Source organism: Callithrix jacchus, chromosome 1 (genome assembly GCF_049354715.1).
Source record: "Callithrix jacchus isolate 240 chromosome 1, calJac240_pri, whole genome shotgun sequence".
Classification (NCBI taxonomy): Eukaryota; Metazoa; Chordata; class Mammalia; order Primates; family Cebidae; genus Callithrix; species Callithrix jacchus.
The window spans coordinates 178,663,738-178,684,047 of record NC_133502.1 but is presented as its reverse complement, the minus strand read 5'-3'; the positions used below and the strand labels follow the sequence as shown (position 1 = coordinate 178,684,047).

General features: G+C 43.9%; 1 protein-coding gene across 2 annotated transcripts in view; it reads right to left on the bottom strand.

Moving 5' to 3' along the window:
- Window positions 1-20,310, bottom strand: part of GPR107 (G protein-coupled receptor 107) — an 80,875-nt gene that overhangs the window by 47,554 nt on the left and 13,011 nt on the right. For both annotated transcript variants that reach the window (XM_035260357.3, XM_078329483.1), the window contains exons 2-7: window positions 12,569-12,682; window positions 12,163-12,213; window positions 11,336-11,415; window positions 9,862-10,001; window positions 6,081-6,118; window positions 2,636-2,692 (exon numbers count right to left, since the gene is read on the bottom strand). In XM_035260357.3, the coding sequence (XP_035116248.1) occupies window positions 2,636-2,692; window positions 6,081-6,118; window positions 9,862-10,001; window positions 11,336-11,415; window positions 12,163-12,213; window positions 12,569-12,682 (480 nt within the window). The remainder of the gene's footprint in view (window positions 1-2,635; window positions 2,693-6,080; window positions 6,119-9,861; window positions 10,002-11,335; window positions 11,416-12,162; window positions 12,214-12,568; window positions 12,683-20,310) is intronic.

Here is a 20,310-nt window from a genome sequence, read left to right as displayed (position 1 = left end):
GACATTGGGTAGAACAGCGAGAAATCACGACTTCTTTGCAAGGTGGGGGAAAGCCAGAGAAAAGCAAGCCACCCATCCATGGCCTGCTCCACGCATCCCAAGAACCGTGTGGATGGGCTGTTCCGGCCTGTGTTCATCACCACGCAGACTGCTGTGCCTGGATGCTCACCCCACAAAAAGGACTATGCCTGACACGCGTACCTCCTATCACACTTTCCTTTGTGATTAAAGGGGGGATAAAAACTCATTTTATTAACAAGTATTTTAAGGTGAGAGAAGGACGAGAAAAAAGGACCTTCTGTATTTTCTCAAGGAGGCAGTAAAAGGCAAAGTGGTTAAACACACACGCCTTGGAGTCAAACAAATGTGGACCTGAATCCTTCACTTGGGGCAAGTTACATTATCTCTCTGAGCCTCAGTTCTTCATCAGTAAAAGAGAAAAAGTAACAGTACCGACTTCACAGAATTGTTGAGAGAATGATCTGAGATAATGACATATAAGCACTTAGCACAATGCCTAGCATTGGTTCATTAGTTTCTGTAAATAGAGGCCAAGATAAGGAGTTTCAGACACAAGAATAAAAGACAGAAAACTCCACCCCTTAGGTACTTTCTGTAGAGGGGGAGACAGATAATAAATATAAGTCAGTACAGCAAATGGCATGTTGGAAGGATAACGCTAAGGAAAACCAGAGCACAATGAGGGAAACAGGAGTGAGCTGCAATTGAGAGAAGCTTTGAGAAGGTGACATTTCAGCAAAGACTTGCGGAATTCTGAGAGACAGCATTCCTGCCTGTAGGAACAGCTAGAGCAGAGCCGAAAGGCTGATCCGTCCCAGAAAGAGCAAAGCGGCCTGTGTGGGAGAACAGAGTGTGAATAACAGGAGCTGAGGTCAGACAGACAACAGGGGCTGGACCACATGGGCCTTGCAGACCAGTAGGAAGACTTGGGCTTTACTCCAAGACAGATGGAAAGCTGTTGGAGGATTCTGAGCAAATGAGCACCCTGCAAGTTCTCAATAACTGTTAGCTTTTAATATGGACAGTGATGAAATGATGGTTACTAAGCTTAAAGAACATACAAAAATTGTTGAACAGGCAAAATGATCTACGGTAAAAGAAATCAGAACAGTGTTTGTGGGGACAGAGGGGCTTTCTCTGAGGATGGAAACAGAAATCTTGATATATTGCGAGTGAATTACATGGGTATATGCATTTGTCAGAATTGAACAAACTGTACACAAGACAAGACTTGTGCATTTCACTGTAGGAATTTTTTTTTCTTTTTTTATTTTTGAGACAGGGTCTCACTGTCACCCAGGCTGCAGTGCGGTGGCATGCTCAGGGTTCACTATGTGAGTCTTGACTTCCCAGGCTCAAGTTTCAATCCTCCTACCTCAGCCTCCCTAGTGGCTGGGACTACAGGCATGCAGCACCACACCTGGCTAATTTTTGTATATTTTTTTTTTTGTAGAGACAAAGTTTCACCATATTTCCCAAGCTAGTCTTGAACTCCTGAGCTCAAGTGAACCTCCCACCTCAGCCTTCCTTGTAGCTGGGACTATAGATTCCTGGCTACTTTTTGCATTTTTTGTAGAGACAGAATTTCACCATGTTGCCCAGGCTGGTCTCAAACACCTGGGCTCAAGCAATCCGCCTACTGCAGTCTCCCAAAGTGCTGGGATTATAGGCGTGAGCCACCACACGCTGCCATTTTTAGACGATTAAATAGTGAGGTTCAGAAAGTGAGACTAGGCAGGGTGGCTCCCATCTGTCATCCCAGCATCTTGACTGAGGCCCAGTCAAGAGGACTGCTTGATCCCAGGAGTTTGAGATCAGCCTGGGCAACAGAGCAAGTCCTCATCTCTACAAAAATTTAAAAATTAGCCAGGCATGGTGGTCTACGCCTGTAGTCCCAGCTACTTGGGAGGCTGAGGATCACCTGAGCCTGGAAGGTTGAGACTACAGTGAGCCATAACTGTATCACTGCACTCCAGCCTGGGCAGCAGAGTGACTCAAACCTTGTCTCAAAAACTCAAACCTTGTCTCAAAAACAAAACCAAAAGAAATTTGGTGAGTTTTCTAACATTACCCAGCTAGTAAGTGGGTTCTGAAACCCAGTCCAGTATCTTATTCCCATACATATGCTATTATGCTGCCACTAAACACTCATGGGCAACTAATAGCTGTGACAGCTGAGTGGGTCACTCAAAGCCTCCAAGTCTCGGTGAAAATTACAAGTCTCTAAAATTACAACATCATCCTAAATTATAACCAACGGTCCTTTCAGGCATAAAGTACTATGTTTCTGGCACACTTTGAATGGGAGGTAGCACTGGGTCAGGACAGAGGGGCCACAGGAACAGCCAGGCAGGACTGGGTTGGAAACTGACCTTGTCCCTACACTTGATAGTCACAAAGTTATTTATTCTCAGACACTTATTATTTGATAAATAGATAGGTAACCATATGCACCTTTGTGAGCTTGTTATAGAGAGAGCTATTGCATTTAAGTGACTGATACAGGGTATATCTAAGTTGTTATTAGTAAATTCAAAATTCCTCTGAAAAAAATATTACCCTTTTATATGGCAAAAAGAAGTTCCATGAGGCTTTACACAAAGAACATACATACCTGAAATGACACTGCTCCGTCATTATTATGAACAGAAAAGGATTTCTCTCCCATGGCCTAAAAAGACATAATAATATGTTTTAGGATGACACTGGCATAGAAAGTATGCTAATTAAAACTAATTTATTAAACGAAACAAACACGTTTCTTAAACTCTGAATTTGCTGACCTTCACGAGCTCTCTGAAAATAAAACTGACTATCCTTTCAAGATGTCTGAATCTGCTTTCACAGAAAATGGTGTTTGTTCTTCAGCTGTGCCTTCTGCCTCTGAACTAACCCCTACCTCCACCCCCTGCCTTGAATCTTTCTGCTAGACAGCTTGTCTACCCTTGAAGCTTCAGCCAGATTAAGGGTGCTGACCCAGGCCATGCCCTGTCACATCCCCTGAATTCCACTCCTGACATCAAATGATCAAAATACTGGCCAAGTGCAGTGGCTCATGCCTATAATCCCAAAACATCGGGAGGCCAAGGTGGGTGGTCACTTGAGGTCAAGATTTTGAGACCAGCCTGGCCAACCAGGTGAAACAACATCTCTACTGAAAATACAAAAATAAGCCAGGAGTGGTGGAGTGCACCTGTAATCCCAGGTACTCAGGAGGCTGAGGCAGTAGAATTGCTTGAACCTGGGAGGCAGAGGTTGAGATCGTGCCACTGCACTCCACCATGGGTGACAGAGTGAAACTCTGTTCCCTCCAGCAAAAAGAAAAATCATTAAAGTATGCCATCTGTACAATAAAACTAAGCAATGGAAAAAAAAAATGATACATACAACAATGTGGATAAACTCAAAGTAATTACGCTGAATACAAGACAAAAAAGTACTGTATAATTCAGTTGTATAAAGTTCTATAAAACTATAGTGACAGATCAGTGATTGCTTGGGGACAGGGGCTTACAAAAAGGCAGAAGAAATTTTGGGGGTGATGGATAGTTCACTCTCTTGATTGATAGTCAGTTATCAAATTGCTGCTTTACCTATGTGCAGTTTATTTTGTCAATTATACTTTAACAAAGCTGTGAGACAAAACATCACCATTTAGATGTTCCCCTCACTGAGAAATCAAGGTATCGCAAACCCAAACTTTCCCAACTTTTCCACTTCTGCTATTTCTACCACCCACTCCTCTGCTCTTCTCTTTCCCTCCCATCACCCTAACTGGCTTCCCAGTCATTTACCGCCCAAGGCTCTGCTCTAGTCCAGATCCTCATCACCCTAAACCTGTATTACCACAACAGTGCCCTTCCTGGTCCTTCTAACATCACTATCTCCTTCTCCAAGGATACCTTGCACATTACTTTCAGAATCATCATCTTTAATAAACACAGTCTTTCCCAATCAGGAACTCAGGATGACTTCCCATTGCCTGTGCATCTACTCCCTCTATTGCCTGGTCCTACATTATCTAAGACGTCTCTCTGCTCCCATATCAGTCTTTCACTTCACACAAGCCAGTGCCCAGCATCTGTCTCATCCAGTCTTTGCATATGGCATTCTTCTTCCCCTTCCTTCTCTTCCTCCTCGCTGAACAAACTGCAAACTAAGTCCCAGCGGCAGCTCCTTCCAGAGGGCTTTTCTGATGGTCTGGCATCTTCCTTCCCTAACTACCTGACCCAATATCATGTAAGTGCCACACAACTTATAAATCAATTATCAACTTTCTTGCGCTTTTTTTTTTTTTTTTTTTTGGAGACAGGGTCTTACTCTGTCACCCAGGCTAAAGGGAAGTGGCACAATCATGGCTCACTGCAGCCTTAGCCTCCCAGGCTCAGGTGATCCTTCTACCTCAGTCTCCAGAGAGTAGCTGGTACCACAGGCACGTATCACCATACCCGCTAATTTTCCTACTTTTTGTAAAGATAGGGTTTCACTATGTCGCCCAGGCTGGTCTTGAACTCCTGGGCTCAACCAATCCACCCACGTCAGCCTCTTAAAGCACTGGGATTACAAGTGTGAGCCACCATGCCCAGCAGGGAATCAATTTTTCTTTGAAATTGTTTCAGTATGTCAATGTTCTCCCCCAAAATAGGAGAAAATTCCCTGTAGATAAATTTTTTAAACTTTTCTTTGACACCAAGTCTTGCTCTGTCATCCAGACTAGAGTGCAGTGGCGCAGTCTCTGAAGATTGCTCACTGAAGCCTCTGCCTCCCAGGTTCAAGCGATTCTCCTGCCTCAGCCTCTAGAGTAGCTGGGATTACAGCCATGCACCACCATGTCCAGCTAATTTTTATATTTTTAATAGAGACAGGGTTTCACCATGTTGGCCAGGCTGGTCTCAAACTCCTGACCTCCAGTGGTCCCCCTGCCTCAGCCTTCCAAAGTGCTGGGATTACAGGCATGAACCACTGCACCTGGCCCCCTGCAGATATATGTATATATACAGTTACCTCTCTGTATTGCAGGTTCCACATCTGCAGACTGAACAAACTACCAACCAAAAATATTTTTTAAAGAAAGATTAAAAACTAACAGTAATAAATAATACAAATAAAAAAATCAGTCAGGCATGGTGGCTCATACTTATAATCCCAGTACTTTGGGAGGCTGAGGTGGGCAGATCACCTGAGGTCAGGAGTTCAAGACCAGCCTGGCCAACGTGGTGAAACCCCACTCTACTAAAAATACAAAAAAATTAGCTGGGCATGGTGATGCATGCCTACAGTCCTAGCTACTCAGGAGGCTGAGGCAGGAAAATCACTTGAACTCAGAAGGCAGAGGTTGCAGTAGCTGAGACCACGTCATTGAACTCTGGCCTAGATGACAGAGAGACTCTGTCTCAAAAAAATAAAAAACAGGCCAGGCACAGTGGCTCAAGCCTGTAATCCCAGCACTTTGGGAGGCTGAGGCAGGTGGATCACGAGGTCAAGAGATCGAGACCATCCTGGTCAACATGGGGAAACCCCGTCTCTACTAAAAATACAAAAAATTAGCTGGGCACACGGTGGCGGGTGCCTGTAATCCCAGCTACTCAGGAGGCTAAGGCAGGAGAATTGCATGAACCCAGGAGGCGGAGGGTACGGTGAGCCGAGATTGCACCATTGCACTCCAGCCTGGGTAACAAGGGCGAAACTCCGTCTCAAAAAAAAAAAAAAAAAAAAAAACACAAAAAACAAAAAACCTCAACACAGTGTAACAACTATTTACACAGCATTTACATTGTGTTAGGCATTATAAGTAATCCAGAGATGCTTTTAAAGTACACAGGAGGATGTGTCTATGTGTAAATACTATGCCATTTTACATAAGAGACATGAGCATGTACTGACTTTGATATTCACTAGGGTTCCTGTAACCAATCCCCTGTGGATACCGAGGGACAACTGTATATGTATTTGTGTGCGAATGCATGTATGGATATATATCAATACACACACACGTATACAACATACACATGTACACAATATCCAGGAAAGCTGAGCACAAATGCGTGGTTAGTTCTTACCTTTGAATCCACTGTACTTCTTTTAGACTTTCCACTGTCTAGAAGCAGAAACATTTAAAAGATAGCACTGCATTACACAACTTAGAGCGATATATATACCTAACAGTATCATTTTATGAGGCTACAGCTTATCTAATATCAAATAATTAAAACAAAATCTTGGGGACTGCCATTTTCTCAGGTCCCAAAACATAATATGTGTATTGTTGAAGCAGCAAATCAGACCTTGTTATATTACAAATGGTATGGAGTAACTGGTGATATTAACAACAGAATTCAGTTCTGGATATTCTAGTGTATGTTATTGCCAGAGAAGCCATATGGAATGACTTTCCTAATTGTCTAAGTAATCACATTGGAAAACATAATTTTTAAGAAAAAGGCCGGGTGCAGTGGCTCACCCCTGTAATCCCAGAACTTTGGGAGGCCGAAGCAGTTGGATCACCTGAGGTCAGGAGTTCGGGACTAGCCTGGCCAACATAGCAAACCCCGTCTCTACTAAAAAGACAAAAATTAGCTAGGCATGGTAGCATGCACTTGTAATCTCAGCTACTTGGGAGGCTGACACAGGAGAATCCCTTGAACTCAGAAGCAGAGGCTGCAGTGAGCCAAGACTGCACCACTGCATTCCAGCCCAGGTGACAAAAAAAAAAAAAAAAAAAGAAAAACGATGAAATATATTTACACACTTGGAAAAGTTAATAACAAGTAATCCTAGCATCATAACACTTTCTTCCCTACAGCAAGAAGTATGATTGCTAATGGCTCCTTTCATGGAACAGAATTTCTTGTTTTCACTTAAGATATTCTTTGCGGAAAGACTGGACTTCAAGCTCCCTGCAGGAACGGAGAAAATAAAAAGAAACAAAATAATATTTTCTTCCCAGGAATGGTGATATGAACACAAAGAACCTAGACAAGAGGGAGATGGTTCATAGGCATTAACCTACACCATTGCACAAACACAGTCTTTTTTTTTTTTTTTTTCTTTTGAGATGGAGTCTTGCTCTGTCACCAGGCTGGAGTGCAGTAGTAAGATCACTGCAACTTCCGCCCCCTGGGTTCAAGTGATTCTCCTGCCTCAGCTTCCCAAGTAGCTGGGACTACAGGTACACACCACCATGCCCAGCTAATTTGTTTGTATTTTGGTGGAGACAGGGTTTCACCATGTTGGGCAGGATGGTCTCTATCTCTTCACCTCACGATCCACCTGATTCGGCCTCCCAAAGTGCTGGGGTTACAGGCATGAGCCATCACACCCAGCCAAATGGAGTCTTATGGCTTTTAACCGTGGTCAAGTTGAACAGAATGAGTGATACATAGTTTGGATGTCTGTCCCCTCCAGATCTCATGTTGAACTCTAATCCCCAATGTTGGAAGTGAGGCCTAGCATGAAATATCTGGGTCATGAGGGCATATCCCTCATGAATGGCTTGGTGCCCTCCTTGTGGTAAGGAGTAAGTTCTTGCTCTTGAGTTCATGCAAGATCTGGCCACTCCTACTCCTGCTCTTGCCATGTGACCTGCCTGCTCCCCCTTTGCCTTCTGCCATAATTGGAAGCTTCCTGAGGCCCTCACCAGGAGATGTCTGTGCCATGCTTTGTACAGCCTGCAGAACTGTGAGCCAATTAAAGCTTTTCTTTTTTTTGTTTGTTTTTTGCTGGTGGTAGTGGTTGCTTTTGAGACTGGCTCTTACTGTGTCACCCAGGCTGAAGTGCAGTGGCACAATCTCGGCTCACTGCAGCCTCCACCTCCCTGGTTGAAGAAATTCTCCTGCCTCAGTCTCCCCAGTAGTTTGGACTACAGGTACATGCCACCACATCCAGCTTTTGTATTTTCAGTGTAAACAGGTTATACCATGTTGGCCAGGTTGGTCTTGAATTCTTGACCTCAAGTAATCTGCCTGCCTTTGCCTGCCAAAGTGCTGGGATTACAGACATGAGCCACCACGCCCAGCCCTCTTTTCTTTATAAATGACCCAGTCTCAGGTATTCCTTTACAGCAATGCAATGGACTAATAAATTGAGAAAAAAAACTAAGTAGTAAGTATGTATGCATTTATTTCAGAGACAGGGTCTTGTTCTGTCACACAGGCTGCAGTGCATCATGGCTCAGCGTAGCCTACAATAGTCAGGCTTGAGCCATCCTCCTGCCTCAGTCTCCTGAGGAGTTGTGACTACAGACACATGCCACCACGCGCGGCTAATTTTTTATTTTTATTTTTGCAGAGACAAGGCCTCACTATGTTGCTCAGCCTGGTACCAAGCTCCTAACCTCAAATGATCCTCCCACTTTGGCCTCCCAAAGTGCTAGGATTATACGTGTGAGTCACTGCACCTGGCCATAAATTATCTAAAGAACTCACATGAATCATCAGATGAACTTGACAGTTAATTTTTAAAAAAGGTGATAAAAATAAATTGGTTAATCAACACATGGAGAAAAAGTGCAGCGTCAGTAATAAGAGTTAATAAAAAAACAGTGGCCAGGCACCGTGGCTAACGCCTATAATCCCAGCATTTTGGGAGGCTGAGGTGGGTAGATCACAAGGTCAGGAGTTCAAGACCAGCCTGACCAATATGGTGAAATGCCATCTCTACTGAAAATGTGAAAATTAGCCAGGCGTGGTGGCTCATGCCTGTAGTGCCAGCTACTAGGGAGGCTGAGGCAGGAGAATCGCTTGAACCCGAGACGCAGAGCTTGCAGTGAGCCAAGACTGAGCCACTGCACTCCAGCCTGGGTGACAGAATCTCCATTTCAGAAAAAAAAAAAAATGTGTGTGTGTGTGTGTGTGTGAATATCTTTTTTGCCTGTCATTTTAGGATTTTTTTTGAAAAGAAAATACCACATATTGGCTTGGACATAATAATGTGCACACTATTTCTACATATATTCAGTAAGAATATAAATCCACACAACTCACTTGGAAAGGAATTTAAAAATATATATCAATATTTTCTAAAGCATTCATATCCTTTGAACCAGAAATTCCAATTCTGAAAACCACCATAAAGAACATTCTATATATGAAAAGAGTTCTATGCATAAAGAAGTCCACTGCAGCAACATTCATAATCACACAAAAATGGAAATGTGTCTCCTTAAGACGAAAGATTGAGCAAATTACAGTATCCACTTAGCAGGACAGATGATAGGTATAAAATGAGCTAAAAAGTCATCAGGCGGGCTGGGCGCAGTGGCTCACGCCTGTAATCCCAGCACTTTGGGAGGCCGAGATGGGTGGATCATGAGGTCAAGAGATCGAGACCATCCTGGTCAACATGGGGAAACTCCGTCTCTACTAAAAATACAAAAAATTAGCTGGGCATGGTGGTGCATGCCTGTAATCCCAGCTACTCAGGAGGCTGAGGCGGGAGAATTACCTGAACCCAGGAGGCAGAGGTTGCGGTGAGCCGAGATCACGCCATTGCACTCCAGCCAGGGTAACAAGATCAAAACTCCGTCTCAAAATAAAAAGTCATCAGGCATGCATATAAATTATAAGCATGACTGAATTTCAAAATTCAAATCTTCTAGACTTATGAAACAAGCTTATACGAAAACATAAATTACTAAAATTTTAACACTGGGAATTAGGAAAAATGACTGCTGTTTTTCCATCTGCTTCATATTTTCCACATTTTTCTTTAACGATTATATATTTTTGTATAACTTCCAAAATATAATGCTAGGACAACAGATCATGTTTTGCTTAGGAAGAAAAAAAGCTTCTATGAAGCAGGTAGTGAAAATTAAAAGCCAGTTTCCACCTTACGGTTTACCTTGTGTCTTCTGAGTCTGACTGCCTGCTGAAACAGGGTTCACATTAGGCTCCTGGCTCTGACCAAGGACTTTCTCATCCCTGCTAAAGATGATTTTTGGTAACTGGGTACCAGCTTCTGGTGGAGACTTTATTGTTACCCTACATTCAAACAAGACAGAAGGAAAAAAGGTCAAAGCAGTGCTCCTGGCCACTGAACATGCTGCGTGCAGGCCCTGTGCCAAGCTCATGCAGTCCTTATGATGTTCTACAACACAGATTCTATTATCCACATTCTGCAATACTGAAACCGGGGCTCAGAAAAGTTAAATAACTTGCCGAAGAGCACCTATAGGAAGTAGCTGGGCAAGGATCCAGGCAGTCTTAGGCCTAAGATCTTAGCAACCACATAAATCTGAGGTACATCTTTTCCCTCAAGTATCCTTAAAATGCTCAGCAAATTGGTGCATGAGAGAAACGGAACAAAACATAAAACATTAGTAAGACTTTAAAGTGAAATCCAGGCCAGGCACTGTGGCTCACACCTGTAATCCCAGCACTTTGGGAGGCTAAATTGGGTGGACCACTGGAGGTCAGGAGTTTGAGACCAACCTGGCCAACATGGTGAAACCCTGTTTCTATTAAAATTACAAAAAAAATTGTTCGGGCATGTTGACATGTGCCTATAGTTCCAGCTACTCGGGAGCCTAAGGCAGGAGAATAGCTTGAACGTGGGAGGTGGAAGTTGCAGTGAGCCAAGATCACTGGGCCACAGAGCAAGAGAGACTCTGTCTCAAAAAATAAAAATAAAAATAAATAAAGTGAAATCCCAGGAAGCACGAGAGGGCAGTGGCACCATCAGTTGCTGCCTAATATCCATTAGGGGAGAAGCCTGCTCTCTGTCCCTTGGCTGAATATGGATGACAGAGCAGAGCCACCTGGTGATGGCTGGGAAACCTGCCTGAGGAAGAAGCTAACACCCAAGGTGGCAGAGCAGAGAGATGAAACGCACCAGAGTCCTTAACCAGAGTCAGCAAGCCACTGCAGGCCTGTCTCTCCTGCCCCACTGCAGACAGGTGAGGTTATCAATGTCTTCACTACATATGCCAGAGTCTAAGTCAAGTCTTTTGTTGGTTGCTGCCAAAAGCAGCCTAATACAGGAGACTATCAGATCATTTTTTTTAAATGAAAACAGAGGTTATCATGGAGACTATTTTAAAAGCTTGGGGCCAACACTTATCTGAAGCCTCTCCTTCCTTTCTACAATTCATGAGTTCTTCTTCCCTTCCGCTTCTCTATTTGGCTGTAATCATATGTACTGACGTTCTGTCTCCCCCATCAAGGACAGGGCCTCTGTCTCCCTAGCCTTGTCTTTAATCCCCAGCACTCAGCATGGTCTTTGGCACATGGCAGACACCCAAGGAATGTTAGCATACTACTAAATTCTCCCCAACTCTACTTTAGAACTGAACTGAAGGAACTTTAGAATTACTTACTCACTTCTGGAGATGTCTAGGATTAGAAGGGTGACAGAGACAGACTCTTTCTTTAAAATACAGTAATTCACATCTTCATCCTGAGAAAGGAAGAGCCAATTTGACATCATCTTATTCATTCATGCTAGAACAAGAACAGAAAGTTTTCAGGAACATAGCAAATGAGTGGCTCAAACTCCATTCAAAATAGTAAACCGTTGGGCTCGGTGGCTCACGCTTGTAATCCCAGGACTTTGGGAGGCTGAGGCAGGTGGATCACGAAGTCAGGAGACTGAGACCATCCTGGCCAACATGGTGAAATCCCTATCTACTAAAAATACAAAAATTAGCCGGGTGTGGTGGCAGTCACCTGTAGTTCCAGATATTCAGGAGGCTGAGGCAGGAGAATCGCTTGAACCCGGGAGGCGGAGGTTGTCATTACACTCCAGCCTGGATGACAGAGTGAGACTCTGTCTCCAAAAAAAAAAAAAAATGGTGCTGTGGCCGGGCGTGATGCCTCACGCCTGCAATCCTAGCACTTTGGTAAGCCGAGGTGGGCTGATCACTTGAGTCCAGGAGTTTGAGATACAGCCAAGGAAGTGTGAAATCCTGTCTCTACTAAAAATACAAAAATTAGGCAGGCATGGTGGCACATGCCTGTAGTCCTAGGTACTCAGGGGACTGAGGCGGGAGGATCACTTGAGCCCGGAAGGCCAAGGTTGCAGTAAGCTGACTGTGCTACTGTACTCCAAAAAACTGAAAATGGCATTACAGGAAGTTAGCATGTTCCCATTCAATGGCCTGAGTTCAAATGAAGACATGGACCAGGTCACACATTTAATACTCACCAGGTAAGACGAAAAGCCATCATTCTTTGTACGGTCTAGGCTAAATCCAATCTAATGGGAAGTAAAAAGAGTAGAAGTAAACATCCACACAATTGTCCATACTTTTCTTACTCAAAAAGCAGAAAAGGTGGTACTTCTGATGTGGTTTCCTCTCAGTTTTCTTAGCATTCATTTTGTAAGAAGGCAAACTAAAATCACTCAAGTCAAGTCAGTAATTACTGGAATTATTACAGCATTACATCTTAAGTGATAAAAGTGAAATTATTTGATGCCTGACATATAATTTGCTACTCACAAGCTTCATTATCTCCATATTCTAATACTTTACATTTAAGCACTGGGGTTGGAAGGTGGCTCTCACCCAGGCTAAAGAGTAAACCGTTGGATCTCACTAAAAGGTACTTACAGTCACACCCTTGTCTTCAGGCTCATTCACTGAGAGGCTACTGACATTAACCACCATGTAGCCATGCTTGAAGAATCCAAAGGTGTTCAGATGAACCTTATGCCTCACATCGTCCTAAAGAGACATGAAGTGGTAGAATCAGTCACAGGGAAAGGTGCTTTTCATTACTTAACCTATTTGTTTTCTTGAAAAACTGTGATATCTCATTTCCTGCTAGCCAGCCAACATTTCCATATGCTCAGTAACATACGCAGCTGTGGTAACGTGCCTTTCTCCAAAAGCTGAAGACAACTCCTCGGAAATCCAAATGATATCAACAGTTTCTGCAGAAGGAGGTACTGAATGGATTCAAATTCACTCCAATGCACTGGTATGGGTTCTAGAAGCAAACTCAGAGGTTGGCTGGAATATGAATTCCAGGGCAGGAGGAACCATGTTTTTGTCATCCCCATATCCTTCCTGATAGTACAATGCCTGGCATCTAGCAGGCACTCAAAACATGCTGAGGGGTGGGGAGGAAGAAAGGGAGTGGCTAAAGCTGCTCCAAGGACACACTCATTTATATAAATTCTCTTATCAATCTGCGTATACCTGGCTCCTCCCCTGCAGGGTGAAGAATGGGATCTGCACATTGATATATTAAGTTATAATTCAATTATTTAAAAAGGTGAATTTATACCTAAAAATGATACAGTATATGATAGGTTTTCAGGGAACGAAGCCTTATGCAAGAGGAATTCCAGGAATAGGAAACAACGACATGGAGACAGAGTCTTTTGGATACAGGAAAATCCTAAGGTTTGGTGAGACTGCATCACACAGGCAGATGCCTATCCCATCTGCATGATGCTGTCTCAATGTCATGACTCCAATCTCAACTAAGTCGTACATTGCAGGACCGATAGAATAATGGGGTCAGTGAACACTTCTAAAACTGGGCTTCCACAAACACACTTTATGTTGTGTAAAAATTGAGTTTTGGGCCTGGCATGGTGGCTCACGCCTGTAATCCAAGCACTTTGGAAGCCAAGGCAGGCAGATCATCTGAGGTCGGGAGTTCAAGACCAGCTTGACCAACATGGTGAAACCTCATCTTAAAAAAAAAAAAGTAAAAAAAAAAAAAAAAAAAATGAGTTTCATATTGATATTTGGCTAAACTGCAACACCTTCCATAAGTCTGCAGTTTGATTCTTTGTGTAAAGGGTAACTTTTTATTTCTAGATTTGGTGTTTCCTGGACATCACGGGTAGTCTAATAGCAAACACCAAAGGCCTGTGAGGAGAGGCTGTGAAGCAGATCTTCGGCAGAAACAGTATAAACCAAATCCCCTCCCCTCCCGCACAGAGCTCCACCACACTGCACTATGACCAGCAGGATTTTCTTTCCTGCCCACTCTTGCATTCCAGGAATATAGGTTTTTGACAGTCCTAGATTATGGGCTGAGACACAGAGGGACACAGTTCCAAGTTGCCTCCCTGCTCAGGCCTAAGGCTATGGTCCCTGTTTCCTCTTAACATCTGTTAAAACCCAGGACTCTGGGCTGAAAGTTTCTGCAGTCACACAGGGAAGTCCTGGCTTCCCTGTTCTTTTGCCCACTGGAGTTTCAGCTCCTTCTTCCCTTTTTTGGGCCCCTGGGAATTTCTCTTATTCTCTTAGGACCTCAGCTATGTGGTGAAAACATGTTTGCTGGAGTTCCACTCCCTGGTGGGCTGGAGTGGCTTGCAGCAAACCAACATTCTCAGAGAGAACAATTAGAAAAGCCAGATAGGATAACAGCGGTCATCTCCTGGAATCCGCAAGAGCGGGTCAATGGTAAAAGGCAGAAAAGCTAAGCCTCCCAGCCTTTCTTAGAATTATCTGAGAGAATTAAACCCAATGAAAATGTCTTAAGTATCTATTTTCTCAGTTCTCTCAAAGACAGTACATGACGACCACCATCCTAGAGGCACAGGAGAAATTTATTCAACTACATACAATGGACGCCTTAGCACACTGGTCTTAATTCTCTGGCAGAATCTTCAGTGGAGCAGGACCCGGAAGGGAGAGGATGAGGGAAAATGAATGCACAATTCCTGCCACATAAAACAATGAATGTGAATCACAGCCATATTCATGTAAAACAAACTTAAATGCAGAGGAATCATCTGTGGTGACAGAGGTGAAGACAGTGACTACTCTCAGGAGAAAGGAGCTTTCCTGTCACTTGAGGGAAGGTGAGGCTTAGGGTGCTTCTGGAGGGGCTTGGTAATGGCTCTCTGCCTCATTTCCTGCCGGCTGCATGAGTGTGTCTACATTCTGGAAATGTACTGAGTTGTTTGCTTATAATGAGTAATTTTTAGCATGTATATCATACTTCAATAAAGTTTAAATTTTAAAGTATGCTTTTTCTAATTGATCCAGCATGAAGCTCACTGGTAAGTGTTTCGTTTACACTCACTCAGTTCAACACAATACAGGTTTTCTAGGTTTGTTTTCTTTTTTAGAAAATGTTCAATTGCAACCTGATAGCACTTTTTCTCCATATAACAGTACATTTTTTTACTATTTTTTTTTATCTTTGCATCATCATTTCATTTGATGATACAATGCCATGAAAAACAGGTTTTTGAACACCCTTTTAAACAGTAACAACAGCATCTCTCCAGGGACACTGAACCCATAATAAAAATAAAAGAAGGGCTGGGCACGGTAGCTCACGCCTATAATCCCAGCACTTTGGGAGGCCAAGGCGGGTGGATCACGAGGTCAAGAGATCGAGACCATCCTGGTCAACAAAATGAAACCCCGTCTCTACTAAAAACACAAAAATCAGCTGGGCATGGTGGTGCGCGCCTGTAGTCCCAGCTACTGGGGAGGCTAAAGCAGGAGAATTGCTTGAACCCAGAAGGCGGACGTTGCGGCGAGCTGAGATCGTGCCATTGCACTCCAGTCTGTGTAACAACAGCAAAACTCCGTCTCAAATAAATAAATAAAATAAAAGAAGGAAAAAAAAAACAGCATCAGTTGGGCATGGTGGCTCACACAAGTAATTCCAGCACTTTGGGAGGCCAAGACAGGTGGATCGGCTGAGGTCAACAGTTTGAGATCCGCCTGGCCAACATGGCAAAACCTCATCTCTATTCAAAATACAAAGAGTAGCCGAGAGTGGTGACCCACACCTGTAATTCTAGCTATTTGGGAGGCTGAGGCAGAATCACTTGAACCTGGGAGGCGGAGCTTGTAACAAGTCGAGATCATGCCATGGCACTCCAGTCCAGATGACAGAGTCTCACTCTGTCGATAGATACATAGATAGATAGATAAATAGACAGACAGACAGCCAGACAGATGGATAGATAGCCAGGAATAATAGCAGGTGCCTGTGATGCTGGCTACTCAGGAGGCTAATGCAGAAGGAACACTTGAGCCCTGTAGTTTGAGACCAGCCTGGACAACATGGTGAAACCCCATCTCTATCAAAAAAAAAAAATGAGCTGAGCATGGTGGCACAAGCATGATGGCACAAGCCAGTGATCCCAGCCACTCAAGAGGCTGAGATGGGAAGACAGTTTGGGCCCAGGAGGACAAGGCTGCAGTGAGCCGAATGCCACTGCACTCCGTCCTGGGCAACAGAGCAAGACATTATCTCAAAAAAAAAAAAAAAAAAAAAAGAGGCCGGTTGTGGTGGCTCATGCCTTTAATCCCAGTACTTTGGGAGGCTAAGGTAGATGGGTCGCCTGAGGTCAGGAGATCGAGAACAGCCCGGCCAACATGGTTAAACCCCATCTCTACTAAAAATACAAAAATGAGCCAGGCGTGGTGGCAGGTGCCTATAATCCCAGCTACCTGGGAGGCTGTGGCAAGAAAATCACTTGAACCCGGGAGGCAGAGGTTGCAGTGAGCCAAGATCATGCCATTGCACTCCAGCCTGGGTGACAGTGTGAGACTCTGTCTCAAAAAACAAATAAAATAAAAAGAAAGCATTGCTGCCAGTAATATCTGCAGGACCTTCACCCAACCTGTTCCCCACCTCCATTTTTTTTTTTTTTTTTTTTTGAGACGGAGTTTCGCTTTTGTTACCCAGGCTGGAGTGCAATGGCGCAATCTCGGCTCACCGCAACCTCCGCCTCCTGGGTTCAGGCAATTCTCCTGCCTCAGCCTCCTGAGTAGCTGGGATTACAGGCACGCATCACCGTGCCCAGCTAATTTTTTGTATTTTTAGTAGAGACGGGGTTTCACCATGTTGACCAGGATGCTCTCGATCTCTCGTGATCCACCCGCCTCGGCCTCCCTAAGTGCTGGGATTACAGGCTTGAGCCACCGCGCCCGGCCCCCCACCTCCATTTTAAGCTATCATGTCATGTCAAACACGATATATATGGAAGTGACTTTGTTATGCCTCACTATAAAAATCATAGAGACAGAGAAATCTTGAGACTGGAAGAAAACACAAGTGAGGATATGCCGAAGCAGCATGAGCATGCCACTACCAGATGCAAGCAATGGAGATTCAGCTACATTCTCAACCTCCACCCTATCTCAAGAGAGTGACAATACCGGATGCAGGCAATGGAGATTCAGCCACAACCTCAGCCTCCACCCTACCATTTCTATGAGCACTGACACATTTCACCAAGGATTTCAGAGACTGCAAGCACTTAAACTTGTCTCTAATACTGCACTAAGAGCTTCATAGCTCACCTCAACTTCTTACAACTCTATGAGGCAAGAGTTATTACGTCCATTTGGTAGGTAGATGAGGAAACGGAGACTCAGAGAGTTAAAACTTGCTTAAAATCATAAGGCCAGTAGGTGGCAGGGCCAGTAATTTAACTCAGGATTGATTAAGCCCCAAATATATTCTTTTAACTACCACATGCTTTTTACAACCAAATAAAAAGTATATCCTAGGGGTGGGTGTGGTGGCTGACGCCTGTAATCCCAGCACTTTGGGAAGCTGAGGCAGGCAGATCACTTGAGCTCAGGAGTTTGAGACCAGCCTGGGCAACATGGTGAAACCCCATCTCTGCCAAAAATACAAAAAAGTAGCTGGGTGTGGCAGCATGCATCTATGGCCCCAGCTACTCAGGAGGCTGAGGATCACTTGAACCCGCCCAAGAGGCGGAGGTTGCAGTGGGCCGAGATTGCGCCACAGCACTCCAGACTGGGTGACAAAGCAAAACCCCATCTCAAAAAAAAAAAACATATACTATTTTGATGTTTTTGCTCTCTCCTGTGCTCACTTTAAAAACGGTTGGTTTATACTGACAATGCTATTTGAGCTAAATGTCAGAACTTCCGCAACAACTTCATATTAAACTGCTTTCAGTCATTAAAAAATGGTAATGATATCTTGATTTAGGTTTTCTTATAAACTGAATCTTAGAAAATAATAAATACAGTAACACTTAACTGAGCTAGCTTCAGCTCACCCACTGGTCTACAGTGTACTGGCCCACATATTATATATGGCCAACACAGTGTTTTGTTTTACTTTTGCTTTTAATTTTGAATTAGTTGCCAATGAATGCTGCAAAAATAACATGAATTTCCAGCTCCTCTTATTTAAAAAAAAAGAGAGAAAAAAAAAGAGCCACAAGATCCAGAGCTTGCAGGCCATGTTCCAGTACAATAAGAACCCATTCTCTGGAGCAAGGAGCAGTGGCCACTATGGAAGAAGCCTGTGCTCTTCTGCTGGCCCCTTCCCCTAGTCTCACTGAGTCAGCTCACTTACAAAACCGAGCTGGCTTCTAACCGCATCCGAGTTTGCGACCACTGATTAAGACAAAAATCAGATCTGAAAAGTAAGCAAAAAGCACCTTCAGGCACCATCAGCAGTTTCTCTATTAATACAGGGGGGAAAAAAAAAAAAACAGTAAGCCTACGAATCACTGCCAGGCTCAGTGGCTCACGCCTGTAACCCCAGCACTTTGGGGGGCCAACATGGGAGGATCACTTAATCTCAGGCACTTGAGTCTGGCCAATACAGTGAAACCCCATCTCTACTAAAAATATAAAAATTAGCCAGGAGTGGTGGTGCCCGTTTGTAATCCCAGTTACTTGGGAGGCTGGGGCAGGAGGATCACTTGAACTTGGGAGGCAGGGGTTGCAGTAAGCTGAGATCAGACCATTGCACTCCAGCCTGGGTGACAGAACAAGAGTGTCTCAAAAAAAAAAGGGTGAGGGGGACTACCAGTCATTAGCTGCCTTCTATTAGTAGAGGGAGTAACTAACCTAAGAAGTTTAATATTAAAAATTCTTGGCTCATTGCACATACATGGCAATTCACGAATGGAAAGGAGTCAAATTCACTCACATTCACTCAAAAATCCAACAGCGAAGCATGTGAAGTGAGCGAACTACACAGAAGACTAAGGTGCTGGCAAACGGACTATCCACTTAGACAGTTACTGAGGGCTTTAGGCACCAGAAGCTTACCCAGCACAGGTAAAATGGAAGGTGCACTAACCTGGGTTGAGATTCTGGCTCTTCCACTTTTTTAGCCAGAGCTCCATTTTCTAAAATTCATAAAGCATGGATAATAACATTTTTTTTCAAACGGCTGCTATGAGGGGTCAATGAATAAAAAGCATCAAATATTTAGCAGTCTCTGACCCATCACAGATGCTTTAATAACAAGCAGCTATGACTATCACTTAAAATTTGGATTCTGTAGGACACTTCATCTTCCCCAAGTAAGCTCAGAACAGTTATCACTAGCTCAGCAGTCTCAACCTTTCTGTGGACACAGGACAGTCTCATTTTACTAGAATTCTGTCAGCATACTTAAGAGGGAAGAAAGATTTAAAAGAACACTAAATGTGTCAACAGCATCCCCCTCAGTGTCACACTCTCCCAGCTCTCTTCCTATTGTCCTTCCATCCAAGTCCACTTGAGTAAGCTGTTGGCTGCCACAACCAAGTTCTTTCCACACTTAGAAAAAAGGTGTTGGGCTTGCGCTCACACTGCCACAGCAGTACACTGTCTCCTTGTCCACACCACTGGGTCCACATGGTCCGCTCAAAATTCTGGACAGACATGGCTAACCTACGGATGGACATGCGCCCAGTTTTTAATTTTTCATACTGATCACTGTTTTGGAGGCATGCCTAGGAAAGATTTGAGCTTTACCAGAATGGAGCTGCTAATAATCAACGGGCCCGAGATGAGGCACAATCATCATCATTATCATCATCAATAGGCAATAACAATCAACACGAATGAGATGAAGAAAATCCTCTTTTATTATCTGTAAATTTAATTTTATTTTTCTTGAGACAGAGTTTCCCCCTTGTTGCCCAGGCTGGAGTGCTGTGGCACAATTTCAGCTCACTGCAACTTCTGCCTCCAGGGTTCAAGTGATTATCCTGCCTGAGCCTCCAGAGTAGCTGGAATTGTAGGAACCTGCCACCACACCTGGCTAACTTTGTATTTTTATTAGAGACGGGATTTCACCATGTTGCCCAGGCTGGTCTGAAACTCCTGACTTCAGGTGACCCCACCTGCCTTGGTCTCCCAAAGTGCAGAGATTACAGGCGTATGCCACTGAGCCCGGCCAGGAAAATCCTCTTTTAATTTCCCCAAACTTTCCAGATACTTTAGGAAGGGAGTGAATAAATGCATCCCTCCCTACTGGGAATTCACAAAGCAGTATGTGAAATGAGGCTGCAGCCAATGGAGTTAAGAAGGATCCACTGCATAAAGCTGGAGTGATCAGGTGGGTCCTGAGTGGCACCAATTCTGGAGCATTTGTGCAAAGGATT